Here is a 22,606-nt window from a genome sequence, read left to right on the forward strand (position 1 = left end):
ATACAAGTAACCTGAGCCTTTCACAGGACTTCGGTTTGCTACTAATAAGGCATTTTACTTTCTATTCACATATGGTTTAACCCATATACAGTTTACCTGGTTGTGCTTCAGATTAGCACAACAGGATTAAACCAAAGTGAATTCCTCTTCCAAAGATGAAGGTGGCATCACCTGCACCAACAGTCTTCATGTTTCACTTACGTATCACGTTTATTACCCCACTGCCCCACCTAATTGGTCACACAGGTATGTGGACAGAGGCTTATGACAATGAGAAGCAGCAGTGCATGAGGACAGACCCTGGAGCCACACCACATGGCTCAAATCCTGACCACTCACTGGCTGCGCGACCTTGGACAAAGCTTCTTAGCCTTGTTATGATTCGCTTTTCTCAACTGTAGAGTGGAGACAGTAATGACAATAGTGCCTCGTTATCCATGCATCCATCCACCCATTATCTGTTGTATGTCTGCTCTGTGACAGGCCCCATGCGAGGAAGCATCAACATAAAGGCAAGAGATCCTCCAGCTGTCAGACACTGACTGAGGAAGTCAATTCTACCTTACTCAACATGTTCCTTTGAAATAAACTTTAATCACCCTCTACCACTAAAAAATTCCTGCTCCCCCATCCCAGTTTTCCCTGTATCATTATCAACCTTACATCCAGTTGCCCAAAGGGAAAAAGGAGTCATCTTTAATTAGTCATTCTCTGACGCTCCAGTATCCGATCCACGCAAGTCATGTTGGCTCAAACTTCAAAATACATCCCAAATCTAACTTCTTCTCATCATCTTCAACATGATAATCTTTGTGTGTACTACCATCAAAGCACCCTACCAATTGGTTTTCATGCTTCTGTTCTTGCTGCCTCCGAGCTCTCAATAGAGCTAATAAGCTACTCTCCACACCCTCCCCCATGCCCTACCACCTTCTCAAAACCCACCAACAGCTTCCCATCACCCTAGAAGAAATTCAAACTCCTGTCTCATAGTTTCTGTACTTGCTGCTTCCTCTGCCTGGAATGCTCTTTGTCAGAGCTTCCGATGACTCAACGCACTCCATTAATCTTGTTTCTTCTCAAATGGTACCTCCGCAGCAAAGCCTTTTCTGAGCATCTTGTCTAAGACAGTCATAATTTCCACTTATTTGCTACTCCCAACTCTGTTCTATTTCCTTCACAGCACTGATCACTACTTGAATTTATATTACGTGTTTACTTGTTTGTTAACTGTGTCCCCAGCTAGAGTGCGGGGTGAAGGATGGAACGTGCTTTATCCATCTTGCTCACAACAGTATCCCCAATGTCTAAAACTGCCTGGCACACACAATAGGGGTCCAATAAACATTTGTTGAATAAATGAATGAAGAGAGTAGGTTTCAGGGTTCAAAGTTCTCTGAGGTTAATTCTGCCTTAAAGTGAGGATAAGATTAAAAATAGAAGTTTCTTAGTTAAACATACCCTAGGATCCTTTAAAAATATTTTCTACTCCTTTCCTCCATGTTTTTCCCCTCAAACATTACTCAAACATCGTACATGTACCTTAGCTGTAAAGAAACTATAAACATGTAAACTGTTTCAGAATGTCTATTATTTAGAAAATTTATTTTTTCAAAGTGAAGTACAATAGAGTACAGTGGAGTATTTAGGGAACCTGGAGTAAAACTGAAAATTATTTACTGAATACTCTATATGTACCAGGCACTGGGTCCAGTGGTAAGCAAACCGGTATAGTTTCTACCCACATGGTACTTACAGCTGATGGGAAGAGGCAGGTAATAATCAAACAAGGAAATCAGTAGATAATGACTAATTCAGGAAAATACTATGAAACAGCAGAGTTCTCATAAAGAATAAAGAGGAGACCCATGTAGGCAGGCAGTTCAAGGAAGACACCTGAGAAGGTGACACAGATGCCACAGATGCTGAGGCTTGAAGTGGGAGGAGGCGGCTGAGCTGAGAGGAGCAGGGGCAGAGGTCTCCTACAGGATGAAAGAGCGCGCGCTCAGAGACTGCTGTTCTCTCAGGAGACGAAGAGAGGCCGCTGGTACTGAAGTAAAGCGGTGCTGCAGAGGTGGAGAGGCTGCTAGAGGAAAAGGGAGCCGGCGGCCTGATTACAAAGAGTCTTAACGACCAGGATAAAAGGTTTGAATAATCTAAGAGGAATAGGACATTGATCACAATAGAAACTGTATTTTAGGACAGAGATTTTTCTTGTCAAAAATCAGTAACACAGAGACAGCTAGTTCAAGTGTGTCTTGCTCCCTATTTTTATATTCCTACTACAGAAATGGGGTTCTAAAGACATCTGCTGAAAAACTCAGTGATTTATTGTGTTGCTTTCAGGAATGTATTCCAGGTGACAGAGCTCACCATAATCCACACTGCCTTAGCTCTGTTACAAGTAGCACAATTTTCTATCAATTTCCAATTCCTGGCTCCAATATGTGTAAAAGAATAAGCTAGGCAGGCCTAGTGATAGCAAAACTAACTTTGGAGTTGTGCATACATAACTCAAAAATTAACTCTATTAATCTGTGAAACTAAAAAAAACAAAAACAAAAAACCTACTGTTTATTTAAGTCTCCAACTTCACAGTAAGTAGAAGTGAAAATATGAAATTACCAATATGCTCTGGATTTTATTTATTTCAGCAGTTGTATGTCATCAACAAAAATGTCTCTGAATCTACCTTCTAAGACAAAAATGTCTCACGCAGTATAAAACAGGGCCAGGACTAAGGTAAAGCAAAAGAGGTGTGCCTGGGAGGCAAAATTTGAGGAGGCATTCACTTGTACTTGCATGGCCCTGCTACGAAATTTACCCTTTGGGGCACTGAACACTAAATTGATAATAAAAGTTGGTTAATTTAACATACACTTTTAAGCAGGTGACTAACAGGGTCCAGATGGGACCTTTAGAGAGTTCTTAAAATAAAATCCCAGTGCCCAGCATATAGTCAATACTCAATAAAGACTGCTAGAATGTTATGTGACATAGCCATATCATGGGTTTAATTAAACAGAGGAAAGCACAAAGAAGTGGATGGTATGATTTGCTTTCTAACTGACACTAAATATCAGCTGGCCTCCAAGGATAACTCCAATAATTTCTGCTACTGAGTAGTTACACCCTTGTACAGACCCCTCCTATACTGTACCAGGGTTAGTCTGTGTGCTCAGTGGCATACAGCAGAAGAGGGTAGCTTATTAAAAACTTGCAGTTTCCATCTTAGGCACTCTTTCTAGGATCTCTCGCTCTAGGGGAAGGCGGCTGCCAAGGAGTGAGCAGCCCTAAGGAGAAGTCTATGTGGCAAATGAATGAAGCCTCTGGCCAGCAACCAGTAAAGAAATAAGGGTTGTCAACAACCACGTGAGTTCAACTTGGAAGCAGATTCTCCAGCTCCAGGAAAGACTTAAACTGACTGCAGCCTTGGCTGACAACTTGAGGAACTCTCCTGAGAAAAATGGAGTCAAAACCACACAGCTAAATCACTCCCAGGTTCCTGACCTTCAGAAATTGTGAGATAAGAAATATTAGTTGTTTTACTAAATTGCTAAGTTTGGGGGTAATTTCTTGCACAGCAATACATTACTAATATAGCAACTGATCTTTTAAAAAAAATCTGTAAAGAAAACATTTAATGGAATATTTAATTTTTGAAAATTTATCTATTTATATCTATAGCATTGTTTCTACCCAGGACTCAGAAGTTTTCTCTTGGTCTCAGGCAAGCTGTCTTATGTCATTACTTATCTACTTAAATTAACTCTCAGCATAATCACTCTCTGGACACTTCACTCAGTTTTGCCACTTAATTACGTGAAGGAATCCAGACTCTCTGTCAGCAAGATTAGTATAAATCCCACTTAATAAGCAATATGGATAGAAAAAGTAGAAGTCATACGTCTACTCTACATGATCTTTCATGTTAACACACATTTCTAAAGCAAATGTGAACTTCTCCAGAGAGTAAAGGACTATAAAGGCTATCAGGTCAAGGTGTTCCTAAAAGAGATTCTGATTATCCAAGTAAGCAAACGGTCTCCAGTGCCAGCAGACAAGTTAACAATAGGGGAAGTGGAATACAGGAACTGCTATTGTTTTCTGGGTATTTTAAGAAATATTACTGGAGTTACATTACAGGAAATGTTTTTTGTACTATCATAAGCCAAATTATTATAAGACTGTTTTGCCTTGCAAAAGGAAACTAGAATAGAAAACAGAAAATTTGGGGCAGGCCTTGACCTTTCTGACAGTTCTTTCCCATTTAACTTCATTACTTCTTCAATACTGATATTTCTCAGGATCCTCTTGCCTTATGCTGGTTGAGCCACTATCATGGCTTTATTTATACCCATATTACTCTTAAATCTATATTTTTAACTAAAACTACTCGTTCAGTTTCCAACTAGATACCTCAGACCTCCACATGACAAACACCTTAAATATTAACATGTTCAACCATTAACATGAACTGATTACCCTCATTACCAATCAGCCATGAGTCCTTCAACATCCTCTTTTAAGGTTAACTATTATCAACCATCTGATCACCCACAGTACAAATCTTAGAATTACCCTCAATTCCATCCAGGCAGCCAATCTTTTAATTTATGCTTTTTAACATATTTATGTCTTTATATTTAAAACTGGTTTCTTATAGATAGCAGAGTTGGGTCTTACTTTTTTATCTACTCTGACAATCTCTGCCTTTTAACTGGGATTTAGGCTATTTATATCTAATGTAGTTACTGACATGGTTAACTTAAATTGTACATCTATTTGTTCCATCTGTTCTTTGTTCTCTTTTGACAAAGGTGCAAAAGTAAATCAATGGAAAAAGAAAGAACCTTGACCTAGATCTCAAACTCTGTATAAAAATAAACTGGTAATGGATCATGGACTTGAATATTATATATTGAAACTATAAAACTTTAAAAAAAGATAGGGGGAAATCTTGGGGACCTAGAGTTCTTATGCTTGACATCAAAAGCATGATCCATAAAAGAAAAAATTGATAAACAAGACTTTATCAAAATTTAAAAATTTGTTATGAGAAAGACCATGTGAAGAGGATTGAAAAAAGAAGCTAGAGACTAGAAGAAATTATCTGCAAACTATATATCCAAAAAGACTTTAACTAGATGCTCATTCAACCATATGTAGGATAATTAACAGAAGTTAAAAAAGTTGACTTAGTTGTGTCTACTTCAAAAAAAGTACAACATGATAACTGAGTCGAGTTTATTCAGTGCCTTACTGAGGACTATAGCCCAGGAGATAGCCTCTCAGCTCTGACAAACTGTCTTGAAGAGGTAAGGGGGGAGGTCAGTATATATGTGATTTTGGCAAAGGGGGTACTTGCAACCAAGCACACATCTTAGTGGAAGGCTCCCGCTAGTCACAAGGAATAGATATCTTAGTTAATGGTTTCAGTGCTTATCTAAGTATGGGAGGATAAAAGAATCCAGGTTCATAAAAAATTTCTCATGAAAATACTTAATTATTTGAAAGCCTCTTCTGCCAGTTTTCCCAGAGGACAGCATGCCTCATTCTGCCCTGAACTCCTCACAGTGGGTACTAAAGGTTAGTGACTGCAGTGGCTAATGACTTAATTCTTGTAGAACCTGGTAGCAAGGGACATTTTTTAGTTGGCAGTTGTATCAACAAGTTAATACAGGCTGTCAGATGTCACTGCTATCAGGAAACTGAACTCAGCAGAAGAAAATTCAGTCCCTTGAGGTAAAAGAGTGCTAGCCAAAGCATCCAGAGTAAAAGACAAACCTAACAATTGCACAGGGACACAGAAGTCAGGGTGGGATCTAACCTGAAATGGACCTATTGACCTGGGCTCCTTTTATGTAAGACAGGAAGTCTCCTAGAAGTATTTAGCTTGAAGAACACTGTCAAGTAGCCAAAACAAAATTCCCAGTTTATGATGTGTCATGTAAAACAAAAATCAGAAACAGATATGTAGAATATTATCAAATTGAAACACTATTTAGAAATTTCCAATTGCCATGAAAATCTTGGGGATATGATCCTGGTGAGTGAAGTTATGCAAGATGAGACTGGAAATACAGATTTAGGAGAGCCTTTTATAAGACTGTTTAACACTTAAAGGTTAATTTCCTGAGCTATCTACATGATTTACTCCTTTTAATTCTTTCAAGTCTCTCTTCAAATGTTCCCTTATCAACAAGCCCTTCCTAGAACCTCCTATACACAACACCTTGCTTTTCCTCCTAAATGTATTTTTCTTCAGGGAACTTATCACCATATGACCAACTGTGTAAGTGTTTATGTATTGACTGCCTGTCTCCCCCAAACAAAATAAAAGCTCAAGGATTCTGTTTCATCCACTGCTATATTCCCTTCACCTAGAAGAGCACTTGGCACACAGTTGGCACTTAGGAAATGTTTGCTATTGAATAAACAAATAAATATCAGCATACCAGAGATAAAGATAACATAAGTAAGAAAAATAATTTAAATATGTCTGTCCTATTTCCCTATCTATATAACTGGGACAACAATCCAGCAACCATTGTTTTGTTTTGTTTTGTTTTGTTTTGTTTTGTTTTGTTTTTTGGTCAGCCTGAAACAATCCACTTTTGTTTAACTAAAAAAAAAAAAAAAAAAACAACAACAACAACAACAAAAGGCTGGGCTTTAAAGGGGGCTCTTTTGTAGAGTCAGTCCTTCCGGTCTTTTGTTTGTAACCTTTCTGAGACAACTCTGGTAACATCTGGTATTGATAGGAAATCCTCAACTTTTCCAAGAATGTGAAATCAGTTGATTAAAATGATCACACTGCTAATCAATAAAAGAACTGACCATGGAAAGTTTATTCTGAGAATGAATTACTAGTGGCTTAGAATCTTACTGATTAATTCTTCCATATGCCTTTGGATATGAGTGTCTGTTAAAGAGCCTGTCTCTTTCTTTGAAATCTGGTTGGGTTAAGAACAAAACCTCTACATAAATGCTTAAAGTCAAATGTGTTTCTGTTCTTAAGTGTATTTGCAATAGTGTTCATAGAACTAGATCTTAAAAATCTGTCATTTGTGAAAAAGAAACAAAGGAAATTTAATCAAATGTATATACTCATTTTTTTTCTAGGAATTTAGAGTGAAGCTAGTTATGTAGCATCCTTGAGAGAATTGAGAAAATAGTCAATCAAATCATTTTCTGTGTTTTTGGTTAAGAAAGACATGACCACACTGATGGAACTATACTAAGACATTATTACCAGGCATGGCTCTAGCCTTCAAGGCTTTTATTCAACTTTAAAGGTTAGCCTTCTCTAGACAGAATCTCCTCTGGAGGCCCTTTAATTGACTTGGTTGACTCTCCTCTCCATTCTGTACAAACATCTATTGTTATACTCTGTATTACCTTTTTTGTTGTTGTTTTTTTTAATCCTAACTGAATTCTATGAATATGTTTTACAGCAAGCAAGACATTTTAACTAAGTTCTGTGGAAGTACGGAAAAAAAATTGAGGAGATTGAGAGGTCTCCATAGAACAATGGGATAAGATTTTAAGAGAGACAGATGAAGGAATGGGGAGGAGGCAGAGACAGGAATAAAGGAGGAAGGAACAACTCAAGTGTTGGCAGTGATAAACATGCTTACTCAAGTTTTAAGTCTTACACTACAACATTCCTGTTCTTCTTAATTTCCTTTATCTCTTTGCTTGAACCTGCTTCAACCATCGTTCCTGTCCACTTTTACTTTGCTATAAATCATCATCCATTACCTTTTAAATCTTTCTTTTTCTACTCCCACCCAACCCTACAAGCTGGCTCAACCCTTTGAACTTGGGTAGATGACTCATGCGCCAGTAAAGAGTAACATAAAGTGTTAGGTATTTGCAGTACTGACAGGAACGGATATCGCTTTCAAGTGCTATCAATTATACAAAAATACAAAAGCACCTATTAAATATACTTGAGTCCCTGGATTCATGTCACTACCTTTGTAAGTAGTTACTCTACATTTTTTTTTCACATCTTAACCTAAGGAATTGTAAAGGTATCTAATTTCACTTTGGCTCCTTAATTAGAAGTCAAATTAAATATCTTAAAAAATCCAGCATTCAATGATCTTATTCCTACAGAAACAGACAGCCCCTCTGCTACTGCTCTTCCTCAGTAGAAATAAGTGTCAATAAAATTCCACTTTATCAGTATCATTCATTCCTCAGCAAACATGAGTACCTACTAAGGGTCCAGCGTTGTGTAAAAGTTGGAAATACAAACATATACTAATATACTGATAATATACTGATAATAACAAAAAATTTAGTTCAACAAATAGTGTTCTATCCATTTTTAAGCACCAGTAACTCAAACATGAAAAAATTGCAAGTGCACAGTTAAGTGACTATCAAGCCAAGTGAATAACAACATCAGTATGTGGAATATTATTCCAGTGTAGAATCAGTGTACCTTATGGGACAGCGCCCTATTCAAAATGAAAGGAGAAGTAAACACGGTCGGGGCATATAACCACTTCTATTTCATAATTTAATGATGACTAAAGAAGAGATTACCAATTTGAAAGTAGATTACTGAGAAACTATGACAGAAAATTTTTCTCCAATGAGAATAAGCTTATTAACTACTCTTTTCATTACTGTTCACTCTTAAGTTTCCAACTGTCTTCTAATATGAACACATACATCCTACCTCTTTTCCACACCAATGTGACACAAAGAAATTCAGCCCTTTAAAGTTTTAAGTTTATTGATTATAAGTAATACTCATATTTTTGTGTCACTTGATTATAGATAAATTTCCCAGTCAAAAGAAAAATATATTATAATTCAGGGGGCATTCATCAACAAACAACAAAAGTTGCTAAGCATAAGAGTGCAGCCCAAATTAAAAAGGTTCAAAAATCAGCATAAAACATATGACTGCAAAATATTACTTTTAAATTAGAGCCAAGTAATATGTGAAAGAAAAATAAATTGCTCTTAAAATCCTCAAATTTCCTTAATTGATACCTGAAAGGAACAGTCTCAGCCCAAACTGAATCAAACTAGAAAATAACAGTGAAATACAACTGGATCTGGTCTTTTCTGAAAAACGGTAATTTAAAATAAGAAAAGCATGTAGTGTCCTTTGGCTGTGATATAGTCAATCTTGAGGAAATAAAATCTACATTCAACTACCCCTTTCTCACACGTACTTTCTTCTAACTTCTTTGGGCTTTAAAAAATGAATATACTTTAAATATATAGAGAGAAACCATTCAAAGGAGCTTTTAAATGCAAACAAAATCTGTCCCATATTCCAATATATAGTTAATGCCATATTAAGAGGGGGAAGGGGAAGACTCAGGGGGAATAAAAATAAAATAATAAGCTTAAAATTTAGCCAAGTAGTATAAAACTTTTATTTTCCAAAACTTATTTCAATCAATTTAGGGAAAAAAATGTTTTTATTTAAAAAGATGCAATATTGTTCTGTAAGGTTAATATCACATCAAACATAAATATTTTTGAATTTATTCTTTGGTGGAAATGGTAATTAAAAAACTGAAAGAGATATAAAGTATTAATTTTATAGGAAAGAGGAAAGAATGTTAGAAAATTGCTTATCAAAAACTAAAGAGATCCAAGATTGGAGCCACTCACAATAATGACAAATTAAATTAAATTAAATCTTGAGGAGTAATTATGGAAAACAGAGGCCAAGAGTGGTAAAGCTTGTCTCTCAACTCAAATCCTTTTTATAACTAAAGATTAAATTTCTCTCTTTTACAGTCATTAAACAGGTTTTTAAAAAATGTTACATTAAGATATCACTAACAATTTCAATTTATAGATACACATACACATTTTAGTTCTTAAAAAAAGTCACATCCTAAACACAAGAGCAATCAAATACTAATTTTTTTTTTCCTCTCTCAATCACTACTACCAAAAAGAAGGAAAGAATAAAAGGGGAAAAAAAAGGAAAAACAAAGCTTCCTGAGAGGTGGCTAACATCACAGAAGGCATTTCTGCATAAAAAGAGTTAATGGGCAGGCCTCAGCTAAACAGTCAGGGACCATTTGCAAGCCTCCTAGGTATATTCTCAGCTGACACATTATCAGATTAAAGGAACTGCAAACAAACTGGGCTGAAACCTTTCTTTGTCCAAGCCCAACCTCTTCTTCCTGTGATGTCATATTACAAATCTAGCAAGCCTTTCTTTTTCTCTTCAGAGAAAGCACATCTCACAATACAGCTGGAGGAAAAGGCCTCGATTCAGCAAGAGCTAACACGCTTAGGAATTTATTTCGGAACCTTTGAAGGATTCTTATGCTTACCTACCATCTGAGATCCACTGAAGAAATAAGGAAAAGGAAAACTTCATTAAGGAGGAGCAAGAAGTAAACGAGACCAAACTGGGAATGTTTAAGTCTCTGAAACTCTGCACTGAAAAGCGAAATAAGATAGCTAACTTGAGCTTAAACATTCCGAAGCATAAACTTAATTTTGGAATATTCATCTAACCACTGAAACAGAAGTTTACCAGGCAAGTACTTTTATTTAGAACACAGCTTTTATTTGAAAGTTATAATCTAATGGGTTGGCTTCATTGACTGCGTTTTTAAAGACTGCTCGTCAGTAAACTAAGCCCGGCAGGATTCATGGATTTTCTGGAGACTAGGTAATGAAAATATTTTCTTGTTGAAGCACCAAGTGAAAACTTTACAGCAACAAATTTCATGTTTCTTCTGGAGAAAAAGGAAGTATCTATAAAGCCACGCAAAGATCCAAAGGATTTACAAATACATTGGAGGTTATAAAGTGGTCACAATCTGAATACCAAAGGAGACTGCAGCCGACCAGAGGACTTCAACACTGTAAACTGGACCTGCCTTTATAATGGTAAGCAATAACAGCTCCCACTGCACCTATGACGACTCCTTTAAGTACACTCTGTATGGGTGCATGTTCAGTATGGTGTTTGTACTGGGGTTAATATCCAACTGTGTTGCCATATACATTTTCATGTGTACTCTCAAAGTGCGAAATGAAACAACAACGTACATGATTAACTTGGCAATATCAGACTTGCTGTTCGTTTTTACTTTACCCTTCAGGATTTTTTATTTTGCCACACGGAATTGGCCATTTGGAGATTTACTTTGTAAAATTTCAGTGATGCTGTTTTATACTAACATGTATGGAAGCATTCTGTTCCTAACCTGTATTAGTGCCGATCGATTTCTGGCCATCGTCTACCCATTTAAGTCAAAGACTCTAAGAACAAAACGAAATGCAAAAATCGTTTGCATTGCTGTATGGTTAACTGTGATGGGAGGAAGCGCACCTGCAGTTTTTTTCCCGTCTACCCACTCGCAGGGTAACAATACCTCAAAAGCCTGCTTTGAGAATTTTCCAGAAGCCACATGGAAAACATTTCTCTCAAGAATTGTAATTTTCATTGAAATAGTGGGATTTTTTATTCCTCTAATTTTAAATGTAACTTGTTCTAGTATGGTGCTAAGAACTTTAAATAAGCCTGTTACATTAAGTAGAAGCAAAATAAACAAAACTAAGGTTTTAAAAATGATTTTTGTGCATCTGGTCATATTCTGTTTCTGTTTCGTGCCCTACAATATCAACCTGATTTTATATTCTCTCATGAGAACACAGACATTTGTTAACTGCTCAGCAGTGACGGCAGTAAGGACCATGTACCCAGTCACCCTCTGCATTGCTGTTTTAAACTGTTGCTTTGACCCTATAGTTTATTACTTCACATCGGACACGATTCAGAATTCAATAAAAATGAAAAACTGGTCTGCCAGGAGAAGTGCCTCCAGATTCTCTGAAGTTCAAGGCACAGAGAGCTTTATTGAACATAACCTACAGACCTTAAAACGTAAGATATTTGACAATGAATCTACAATATAAGCTGCCTGAAATAAAACCATTGGGACTTCACTGGGACAGAACTTCTAAGTTCCTTCAACTGTGAAAAGTGTTTTCCTGGACAACTATTTCTCCACGTCTGAAAAAAAATAAACATGTGGATATTAAGTTTTTAGTATTAAAAAATGTATTCAATGTGTTAAGCATTAAAATGTATTTTATTCTTGTGTACACTCCATTTTACTTTTCTGAGCCACTTGGATTTGTACCTTCCTCTTCATTAAAAAAAAAAAAAAAACCTCAAAAAGCTGTTCAAAGTCTAAAAGTGATGATGATTTAAAATCATGTGGTGACCATCAGTATGGTCTTTGAATTTCTTAGTAATTTTATACTAGATATTTAACAAATATTAAAAGTATTTCATTTATTAAAAAATATTTAAGTGTTTAATATTTTTATTCAACATCTAATTTTAACTTCATTCTGAATTGAAACTACTAATCATGTTTCTTAAACTATAATAACATAAATGAGAAACAGTTTGAAATAATCAATATGTGTTTTTAGAGTATTTTTCAAAAAAACAGTAAAAAAAAAAAAATGTAGTCTTCTGTAGAATGACATTCTGACACTGAAGATCTTGAGCAGTTACACTGACAGGTAATATTTAGGATTTTGTCTCTGTAAGCAATTCATAAAAAGCAGATGCTACCTATATAATACAGAATGCTCTAAAATTACTCTTTTGATCCATTTTCTGGATATAACAGCACCAAATTTCAAAATGATATATGCCACAAAAATTGAGGAGGAAACCAAAAAAGTTATTTTGTTAAGTAAATTAAAAAAAATTAAAAAAATATATATTACTACAGATAATTTTAAAGATATATTTATGTCACAATAAATAACTTGCATTTTAAGTATTTTAGATCAGAGAAACAATATAGTGGGATAGTGAAATATAATAAATATAATACTTGGCACTTAGAAAACGATCAATATGTATCTTTTGACCATTTAAGCCAAATAATGAATAGCTGAACACACAGTTTCAAATAGCCAAAATGTTACTGTAAAATCAAAATAATTTATAAAGTAAGGACACGATTCCTTCCGTAAAAAGTAGCAAAACTACAGGCCCAAATAACTAAGTGCGACTACATTTTCATTTCACTAAACATAAAAAAGGTATTGCTTTGAGCTGTAATTTCGATATGAAGCACAAACTACAGTAAAACTTTTTCATTTTCCAAAATAAGTCTTTGTTTTCTCCAATTTCAAGCGGTTCTCCAAAGTTAACTAAAAAAGAATTATTTTTATTTGAGAAAAGACATAAAATTAAATTTAGCATTCAACCTATCTAATTTTTCCATCTCAGTCTTTCAAATCCTGAATACAACTCTGGACACTCTTATGATTTAAATTTGATTTTTGCTATTCTCTGGGTTTGGGCTGCCTTGATTTCAGACAAATCACAGTCATTTGCTAAATAAGTAAATCCATTTTCAATAAAACAGCAGCAGGGGATTTTCTTTAGAGATCTATGGTTTCTTTTAGATAAACCTAAAGCAAAATAAATCCTTAAATTAACAACAACAAAAAAAAACTAGTGAAGAAATTAAGCATAGTTTTTATATCCTAAGAAAAGTATATATATTGTAAACATGTTTTCTTCAATTGATCCTGAAGTTCCTTTGATATCACTCTTCAGAAAAAACAAATACATTTAGCACTTATCTAAACATGTATTTCTGAGTTGGAGAGCAACTTATAACTTAATGATGTGAAGGACAGGGGTAGAGAGTTTGTAACCGAGATTTCTCAGAACTTTTCTCAGCTTAAAAATCTGCAAGCAGGATCTCAAAGCACAGCTGTTACTTTTAAGATAAAGGCAAAACGGTCATCAAACAGCTGTTATTATCGTGCTCACTAGAGAAATTTTTGTTGCCTGCTTGTCAACAAGAAGAAAGATGAATAAGTTTCTTATAAGATTCTTCACGAAGTAATACATAATAGATAAATACTAGTTTTTTCATCTAGAACTTCAAATCCTGGGTAAATCTTAACCACAGGGACAAAAAAAGGGTAGTAAAGTTATTTTCCTTTGTCAGCTTTGCACTTTACAGTAAATTATACATTCAGAGGGTTTTCTCTTTCCCTTTTACCCAGAAAATCTAGATTAATAAAACTCTGGTAATTTACTTTTCATTTCCTTAAAGTGACATCAACCCCCCCCCCCCCAAAAAACTTGTCTACTGTTTTTATCATCTTTATAAAAGAGTGGATGATTTAACTAATTTTCCTTTCCACATTAACCTCCTTCAAAGCAACAAAAGTAAGATGAAAAAAGTTGGTGTGGAAAACAGCTTTCCAGCATCCTAATGACTGGTTCTGAACTTAGAAATGATCTTTTCTAAGAAAATACCAACCAAGTAGCTAGTTTACCAAAAGAATGTATGAAAACATATGTATTATATCCACAGAAAATTAAAAGGAACTTAAGGCAGGGAGTTTTGCCTTCATATTCTACATTCAGAATGCAGAAAGTAAATTTGAGGCATAAATCTTAACTATAGACACTAACTAGTATTTAAAGAATTAGTCACTCATTTGAAGAACATAAAATAGAAAATGGAACATCAATCTGAACTGATGCAAACTTCATATATCCAACTGAGAAACTAAGTTGATTTATGACTGTGATGTAGCTAGCAAGGATCTCAAGTAAACTGCAATTCTGGACCGCTGATGAACAAAGTATCTGGCCTTTTGTCAATATATTAAGTTCTTATTGCCTTGCGGATTCTTTACCACCTCCCACCACCCAAACTTTTTAATGCCTGCATGCCAGATCCAACCCCAGATGTCACAAATGAGGGAAGATGTGACCTAGTTGTGAATAAACTTTTATATAGAAAATTTTATAAATTATGCTTACTAGTGGATGAATCTTGAGGTAATTCTAAGGTAAACTGTTTTTAAAAACCTCTTTTGGGCTGTCCTGAAAACCAGATTATCCATGTATAACATGACTTCTAAGAAATAAATTCCAAATTAAAAAGAACTAATGGACAAATTTAAGGACATGGAACATTTAAATCAACCGGAGTATTTAATGATCAACAATATGACTTAATTAGCAACATTCTCCAAAGATCAGCATATATACTGTCCTAAAATCACTAATTCTCAAATTCCGATTTTATCTCTATCTTCTTTTCTTGATGTTTACTACCCATTTTTTGGCAATTTTATAAAAGTATAAAGAATATCTATTAAACAGGACAACAGACTAGGATAATAAAAGAGTATGAATTTACTCCAGGCAAACTTTTCTAACAAGTCTTTCCCCTTCCTCTGTCTCTCAGAAACATTTATTCCAGTAACTCCTTAACAAGGTACAAAAATTACCAGTGCTAAAAGCAATGGCCAAAACAGAATTTAAGATACAGGGCCCCAGAAGTAGAGATTACTAATGAATTTAATAATCAGTTTTCAAACATATATTGCATCCATATGCTTTACTCATATGGATACAACCAGTCAAGTACTTTTGGAAAATAAAGTTTAAGTATTTAAGGCTGATAGGAATATGAAAAGATATTCAACATCACTAACTATCAGGGAAATGCAAAACAAAACCACAACGAGATATCACCTCATACCTATAAGAAAGATATATGCACCCCTATGATCACTGTACCATTATTTACAATAGCCAAGATATAGAAACCACCTAATTGCCCATCAATGGATGAATGGATAAAGAACTGGTTATGTATTCATTTGAATTAAAAAAAGATCTTGCCATTAAAAAAAAAAAATCTTGCCATCTGCAACAATATGAATGGACGTACGGGGTATTACACTAAGTGAAATAAATCAGATACAGAAAGATAAATACCAAATGACTTCACTCATATGTGGAATTAAAAAAAAACAAATGAACAAAACAAAATAAAAACAAACTTACAGAAATGGAAAATAGACTGGTGATTACTCGAGGAAAAGGGCTGAGGGGTAGGCAAATTGGGTGAAGGGGATCGACTGCATGGTGATTAATGGTAACTAGTAACTAGATTTTTGGTGATCATCTCTTTGTAGGGTATTCAGATGTTGAATTATAATGTACACTTGAAACATATATCATATGTTTTACCTAAAGAGAAATAGGAATATCCTACCAAAAAAAAAAAAAAAAAAAGAGTGAGAAACAAATATGTGTTTTTACAGCCAAGTTAGTTATTAGCCATAGGGTGACTGGACTGAGTTCCATTCCTTTTCTATCAAAATAACTGCTGGTAAATTCATAATTTAGACCTGAAAGAGCCTGAAGCTCATCTACTACAACTACTTCACCTTAGGTTGAGGAAACTGAAGAACTAAAAGGCTAAATAACTTGCATAAGGTTACATAACAATAAGAAAGAGCCAGGATAAGAACTTGGTCTTTTTGACTTGTCTGTTCCTTTAAGGGTGGTAAGGGGAGTAGCAAAGACCCTATGGGAGAGAACCTGGTAAACTGAAAGGATTAAAACAAAGCCAAAGTGGCTGGAGACGTAGGGCTGAGATCTTACATACACCTATAGGCCACAATACAGCCATGTTAAGATCTGAGGAGATGTGGAAAGCTTTGAAGGATTTCAAGTAGAAGGAGAGACGATTAGACATGCATTTCAAAAAAACCCCATTCCTCTGATTATAGGGTAGAGATGTATTTGTCTTCAGTAAAAAGAGAAAAACAATCACAATAAGAGCTATATTTATTAAATTTAAAGAGCTTCTCTTATCCTTTATTTTAATTATGTTCTTTCCCCCTTATTAAAATGGTCTTTCTTCTTGAAACGATGAAATGATGGATGGGAAAAATATTTTAATGTTGTTACTTGACGAGGTTAAGTGAGCAGCCTTTGTGGAGAAACATTCACACACTGCTGGTGGGAAACAAAATAGTACAATTCTAATGGATGGGAATTTGGCAATACCTAACACACACACACACACACACACACACACACACACACACACACACACACACACTCTTTGATCCAGCATTCCTACTTCTAGGTATTTACCCTGAAGACACACTCTTCATAATATAAAAATACATATGTACAAGGTGCTGCATTATTTGAAATTAGAAAATATTAGAAACTCCCTAGATATCCAAGCATAGAAAATTGGTTGAATAAATTATAGCACATATACACAATGTAGTACTATGCAGCTTTAATAAGGAATGAAAAAGAGCTCTATGTACTGATATGGAGTAGTAACTTCCAGAAAGTGTGGTTAAACAAAAAAAGTAAAGTATAAGAGTACACACAGTATGCTACTTTTTGTGTAAGAAAAGGGCAAAATAAGAAAGCACACATATATCTGCTTATTTTTATAAAAACACAAGAAAGACAAACCAAAAAATAAGGAGTAAGGGTGGGAAACAGTGTAGAAGGGATATGGAAGGTTATGACGCTCATCTACGTGTAAGACTTTGGGAAGCTCACTGATACTGTACATCAGGAATCAGATAACCTTTTCAAGGATCAGACAGTAAATTTCTTAGGCCTGCAGACTACACAAGACTGTTGCTACTCCCCATCTCTGCGTTACAGTGCAAGAGCAGCTGCAGATGACAACATCAGTGCATGAGTGTGGCCGTGCTCCATCCAACAAGACTGTATAGAATCAAGTGGCTAGCCTGTGGCCTGTAGGTGCCATTTCCTGTGCTACAGTCAGAAAACTAAAGCTAACAAGGATGGAAAAAAAAACCCTACAAAACACCTAGAACTAATCTCAATTAGCGCCAGGCACATAATAGGTCATAATTAGCTGCTGAATGAATAAATCTTAAAGTTCTATTAAAAGATGGACTGGAGTTCTAGTTAGGGCTTTGCTACAAACTAGTGTAACTACGTTGACCTCTTCATGTTAACTGAGGGGTTTGGACTAGATAATATAAGACCCATGCCACGCTTCATACACGCTTCTCATCCTAGTCAGTTATGACTTCCATCCATTCCTTCCTTTTAATAACCATCATCACCACTGTGACCATGTGAAACTGAGACTACTGCAATTACTCCCTGCTCAGCCTGCTTCCTAGTTCTTTCTTCAACCCATCCAGGACACATAACCAGATTTATCTATTAAAAGTCATCACTTTATGCTGATCACTTAATGTCCAATTTTAAAAGGTGTCGTATTTTCCATTGTCTGAAAGTAAAAGTCCAGCTTTAAAGTTCAAAGTTCTCCAAAACTATGGTCCTGACCTACTCAATTTTCTGGTTTCTTTTCTATCTCACATACATGATCCCTCCGCTGCAGGTTGGTCTCCTGCCTGTCCTGTCTTCATGCAACTCTCACTTGACTCTAGATACTTAGACATATGATATACTACTTGCTCCACCCTTCACCGCAGTCACACTGCCCCCCTTCTCTGATAAAATCCTTTTCATCCTACAAGGCCCAGTTCAACTCCAAAACAGAAATTTCTTTGATAATGTTTATTGTCTTTATTACTTATTTGGTAGTTTTTTACTGCCTTTTCCAGCTATCTTTTTACACTGGCTATGTTTAATTTTCCTAACTAGACACCCTGAGCTCCCTGAGGGAAGGGATTATGTTTTGTACTTCTTTGATTCTCCATAGCGTCTAACACAGGATTGAAATGGAGTAGAGATTGAAAGGAAGGGGCTTAGAGGTAAGAACAAATTAGATGTTACTTACCTGCCAGACTGAAGATTAATTTTTAATAACCACTATCTTTTTACTTACATAGTACCTACTCTGGGTATTTATCAATGTAGTTCTAATAAATGTTCTACACCTACACAAACAAATATAAAGACACTTTTGTTTCACCAAACCTATGGCTCATTTAATTCTTCAACAACTCAAGGAAAAAGGCAAATTTTCCTTGGTCAGTACTATTTCTGATACAGGAGTTCAACTCTTGCAGTTATTGCATTAATTCTTATTACTTGATTTTTGAATCTTAAACAGTATCTGTTGAATTCCCACCATTTAAATGAAGTTATACAATTGTTAAAAGAAACTATGTTCTTGAAGAGATTCTTCATTCTGACTTCTCTTTTGGAATAACTATTTTCTAGGCTTGCTGTGTTCTAAGATTTTTCCTGTTTTTTCCTCTCTGCACTCTTGTTACAGATTCACTCTTCCTTAGGTCTCATGATTTTTCTTTTCATGAATTTCTTTTTATTTTGCTAAAGTATATTCTCAAGTAATTTTATTTTAAAAAGGACAGTCACGAGATGAGCTTTCTGAGTCCCTGGATGTCTGAAAATTGTTCCATCCTACCCTCACATTTGACATGTAGGTCAGCTATAGAATTCTAGGTTATCAAACATCCAATATTCCTGGTAAGAAATGTGATGCTGTCAAATTCCAAAAGGAAATGAAATAAAAGACAGTAAGACATTTATGTTAGTCTTTGAGAAATCTTAACAAGCATAATCAAAATCTTACAGAGAAATTACGTTAAAATTTAATGGAGGCAAGAAACACTAAAACTGAGCAAGAATAATAAAAAGTTTTTTTGAAAGAGTGAGACACAAATACAGCTGTTTCCTATTCTAAGTATCCTTACCATGGTCTAAATCTAGCACGTACAGGAAGACACCAAAAATACTTTTGATATTTTGCTGTTTCTGATAATGGTAGAAAATACTAAGAACCAAAACGGAAATTAATAAAACCATACATGCAAGAGCCACTAACATGCATTTTAAAACAGACTAGGTTGCAACAGTTCAGAGTTTAAAAACAGGTCATAATATTTGGAAAAGATAAACGTCAAAAAGTTGGTTCTATTTTATAATTAAAGGTAACTGAACTTAGATGGTTCAAGAACAATTGCCACAGAGTGGTTCTAAAATTTTACTAAACTCACTGTTAATAATAGCCTCTGATTTTGCCAGAGGAACTCAGAAACTACATTAAATACAATAGAGATCTCATTAAGTTACTTCTTCATTTAGTTTCTTGCACATCCAGATTCCAGACTTCTTCCTCATTATTACAGTTGGGATATGACATGACTACAAGTTTAGAGACTGAAAATTCTAAGACCATACATATTCAGGTAATTTTCTAACATAATGACCCTGTAGAAGGCATTCTCTGAACAAGAGCACAAGTGCTTCCCTTTCCACAGGTTAAGCACAGAGGATATTTCCATGTTCTTCTCCTACAACTGACACCTCCCTTCTTGTCTATACTTGAATGATGAATGAAAACTGCCCTCAGGGTAATTACTGACATGATTCATAACTGAAGCACCATAACAAATTCCAACTGCAGTATAACAGTGAACACCGCCCACATTTTACAATGCTGGAGTTCAGTTACAACTTTTTTCCCCTGAACTTACTCCATTTTGACAAGACAATGAGGGAGGGGGCACCTTGGGAGAAGAGAAAAGTTCTACATAACTTGTAGTAAGCCAGGATAAACAGACCTGATACTGTTTAATTGTGTTTTCAGTTCCCTGTTTTTAGGAAAGGGAAAGGGAATGAAGTGAAGAGAACTAACAACTGTAGTATTTCTAAAATGTACCATTCTCATAAATATCCATTCATTCCTCACAACAACTCTGGTATTATTATCCCCATTTTACAGACAAGGAAATCTGACATACAGAGACATAACTTGCTCAGAATCACACCAAAGCAAGTTACATGGCATCTCTGAACTTTAGCTTTTCTTATCTGTAAAACAGGGATAGCAATGTTTACCTCCTGGGAAGATTAGATGAGATGTGGTGACGCCAAAGCCCAGGCTCCTTCTGCTATATAGCACAGTGACACAAACACAGATAAAACATGAATTAAGAAACTAATCACATCAGTGCACATACCTAACAGTAAACTAATACATACCCCGAGGCAGCAAAGAGGTTAAGAGCACAGTCTCTGAAATCAGACAATCTTGAGTTAAAATTCTAGCTCTACTATCAACTTAGTGTTGTGGATAAGGGAAACATTCTTCATTTCTCTGTGCCTCAGTTTTTTTCATTTATGGAAGTGATGACAATGGCAGTACCTATTTCCCAGAGTTGTGCAAAGTAAGTGAGCCCAACACATTTCAGCACTTTTAACAGTGCCTATGTCAGCATACATGCAAAAATGTTACCTATAATGATTTCAACACTGAAATGGAATATGCATAAGTGAGGGGCACTGTGACGCATGTCTGTATGACGATCGGGAAAGATTCCAAAGAAGTAAACCAGTGATGAGCCTTTTACAAGCATTGTTTCCTAAAGCAAGTTTCTATGAGCTACCTAAGGGACATCTCTGAATCTGAGATTTTTTTTTAATATCCCTGAAATTTCTTTAGTCTCTTGTGCTAATCCATGAACAAGGAGAATATGTAGTATGGACAATGGGAGAGGGGGAAGGGAGACATGAACGGACAAGTCGTGAATACTTTCCTCCACAGTGAACTATAGCAATCTCTCATGTGTGTCAGAGTGTTCTAAAGATTAAAGGAGGCAACTGCATTGAGAAAAGAATAGACTGGGGGGTCAAGCATGGGGTTTAAGACAGACGATACTTGAGCAAACGTTTAGACACGGAAAAGATTTTATGTTTAAAGCCATAGATGGATCTGGATCAAGAACTCAGGCTCATGTACGAATCAATATAGGAGAAGATGTGCAATAATTTATAACTGTTTCTTCGGATTTTCTGTTTCTTGTTTTTTAAACATATGAGGAACCACATAAAAAAACATTTAATGCCTCACTGAAAAAAAGAAACATTAGATGCCTCATTGATTCTTCAATGGCTCAATTATGAAGAAAGAGAGTCAATAAATTGAGTTTATAGTCTTAGAGCTTTTGAAAGCAATCATCTATTCACATTTCAGTGGGTAATTATTCATATGAACTAAGTTACTATCCTTATTTTTGTTTGTACTTTTTCTGCGTATCTATTTTTATTTCTCTCTGGAGTAGCTCACTAGTAGAAAACACAAGGTCACTATCAAAAATTTTATTTCTAAGATACTGCCTTTCTTTATTTTCCCTTCTTGGGCTTCACATTTTTTCACTCTTATAGAAGATTTTAGGCATACCTGGAAACTTTCATTAAAAACTGACAGAAAACTCAGTTTTAACACTTCAGTCTATGAACACAGACCTAGATTTCCCTGTTCACTTAATTCTCACCCCTCCCTCAATCTCCTTGAAGGGTGATCCAAATATCTAATTTCATCAACCCTCAACTATTATGAATTCAAAAATGCTTATATTATTATATTAAAATCTCATTCTGAGAGTTACAGAAATGAAACATATAGGCATACTAGTAACTCATTTAAAATGGAGCTTGCTCTTTTTGTAAAGTCGTCTTCTCATCTTTTCTTCCTGAGGAATCCAGTAGATCAACAGTGAGAGGGTACTACACAAAGGAGCAGGTCAACAAAAGGTAGTACTTCCTCCCCTTCCCATTACTGATGAGCTCCAGGGCAAAATATTCATTTTGTCACTCAAGATAAAATATGTATGTATTATTTTTTCACTTAAAATAAAATAAACTATTTATATTGCTGCCTTTTATTCTGTCCCATATGCTTGACTACAGGTTATAGCGGTAATAAAAACAGTATGAATGAGTTAACAGAAATAATGCTGCACAGTGAGAGGAGCACTTTACTAGAATAACATGGTATTTGGAATCAAACCAATTTGGGTTCAAATGCCA

The 22,606-nt window shown here is 35.3% G+C and overlaps 2 protein-coding genes across 6 annotated transcripts in view; one reads left to right on the forward strand and one right to left on the reverse strand.

Moving 5' to 3' along the window:
- RB1 (RB transcriptional corepressor 1) overlaps nucleotides 1-22,606 on the reverse strand; it is a 107,057-nt gene that overhangs the window by 15,663 nt on the left and 68,788 nt on the right. The window lies entirely within an intron of this gene.
- Nucleotides 10,224-12,113, forward strand: LPAR6 (lysophosphatidic acid receptor 6). The gene has a single exon (XM_010951410.3). It carries the CDS (start codon nucleotides 10,888-10,890, stop codon nucleotides 11,920-11,922), a length of 1,035 nt encoding a protein of 344 aa, XP_010949712.2. The 5' UTR covers nucleotides 10,224-10,887; the 3' UTR covers nucleotides 11,923-12,113.

This window comes from Camelus bactrianus, chromosome 14 (genome assembly GCF_048773025.1).
Source record: "Camelus bactrianus isolate YW-2024 breed Bactrian camel chromosome 14, ASM4877302v1, whole genome shotgun sequence".
Taxonomy (NCBI): domain Eukaryota; kingdom Metazoa; phylum Chordata; class Mammalia; order Artiodactyla; family Camelidae; genus Camelus; species Camelus bactrianus.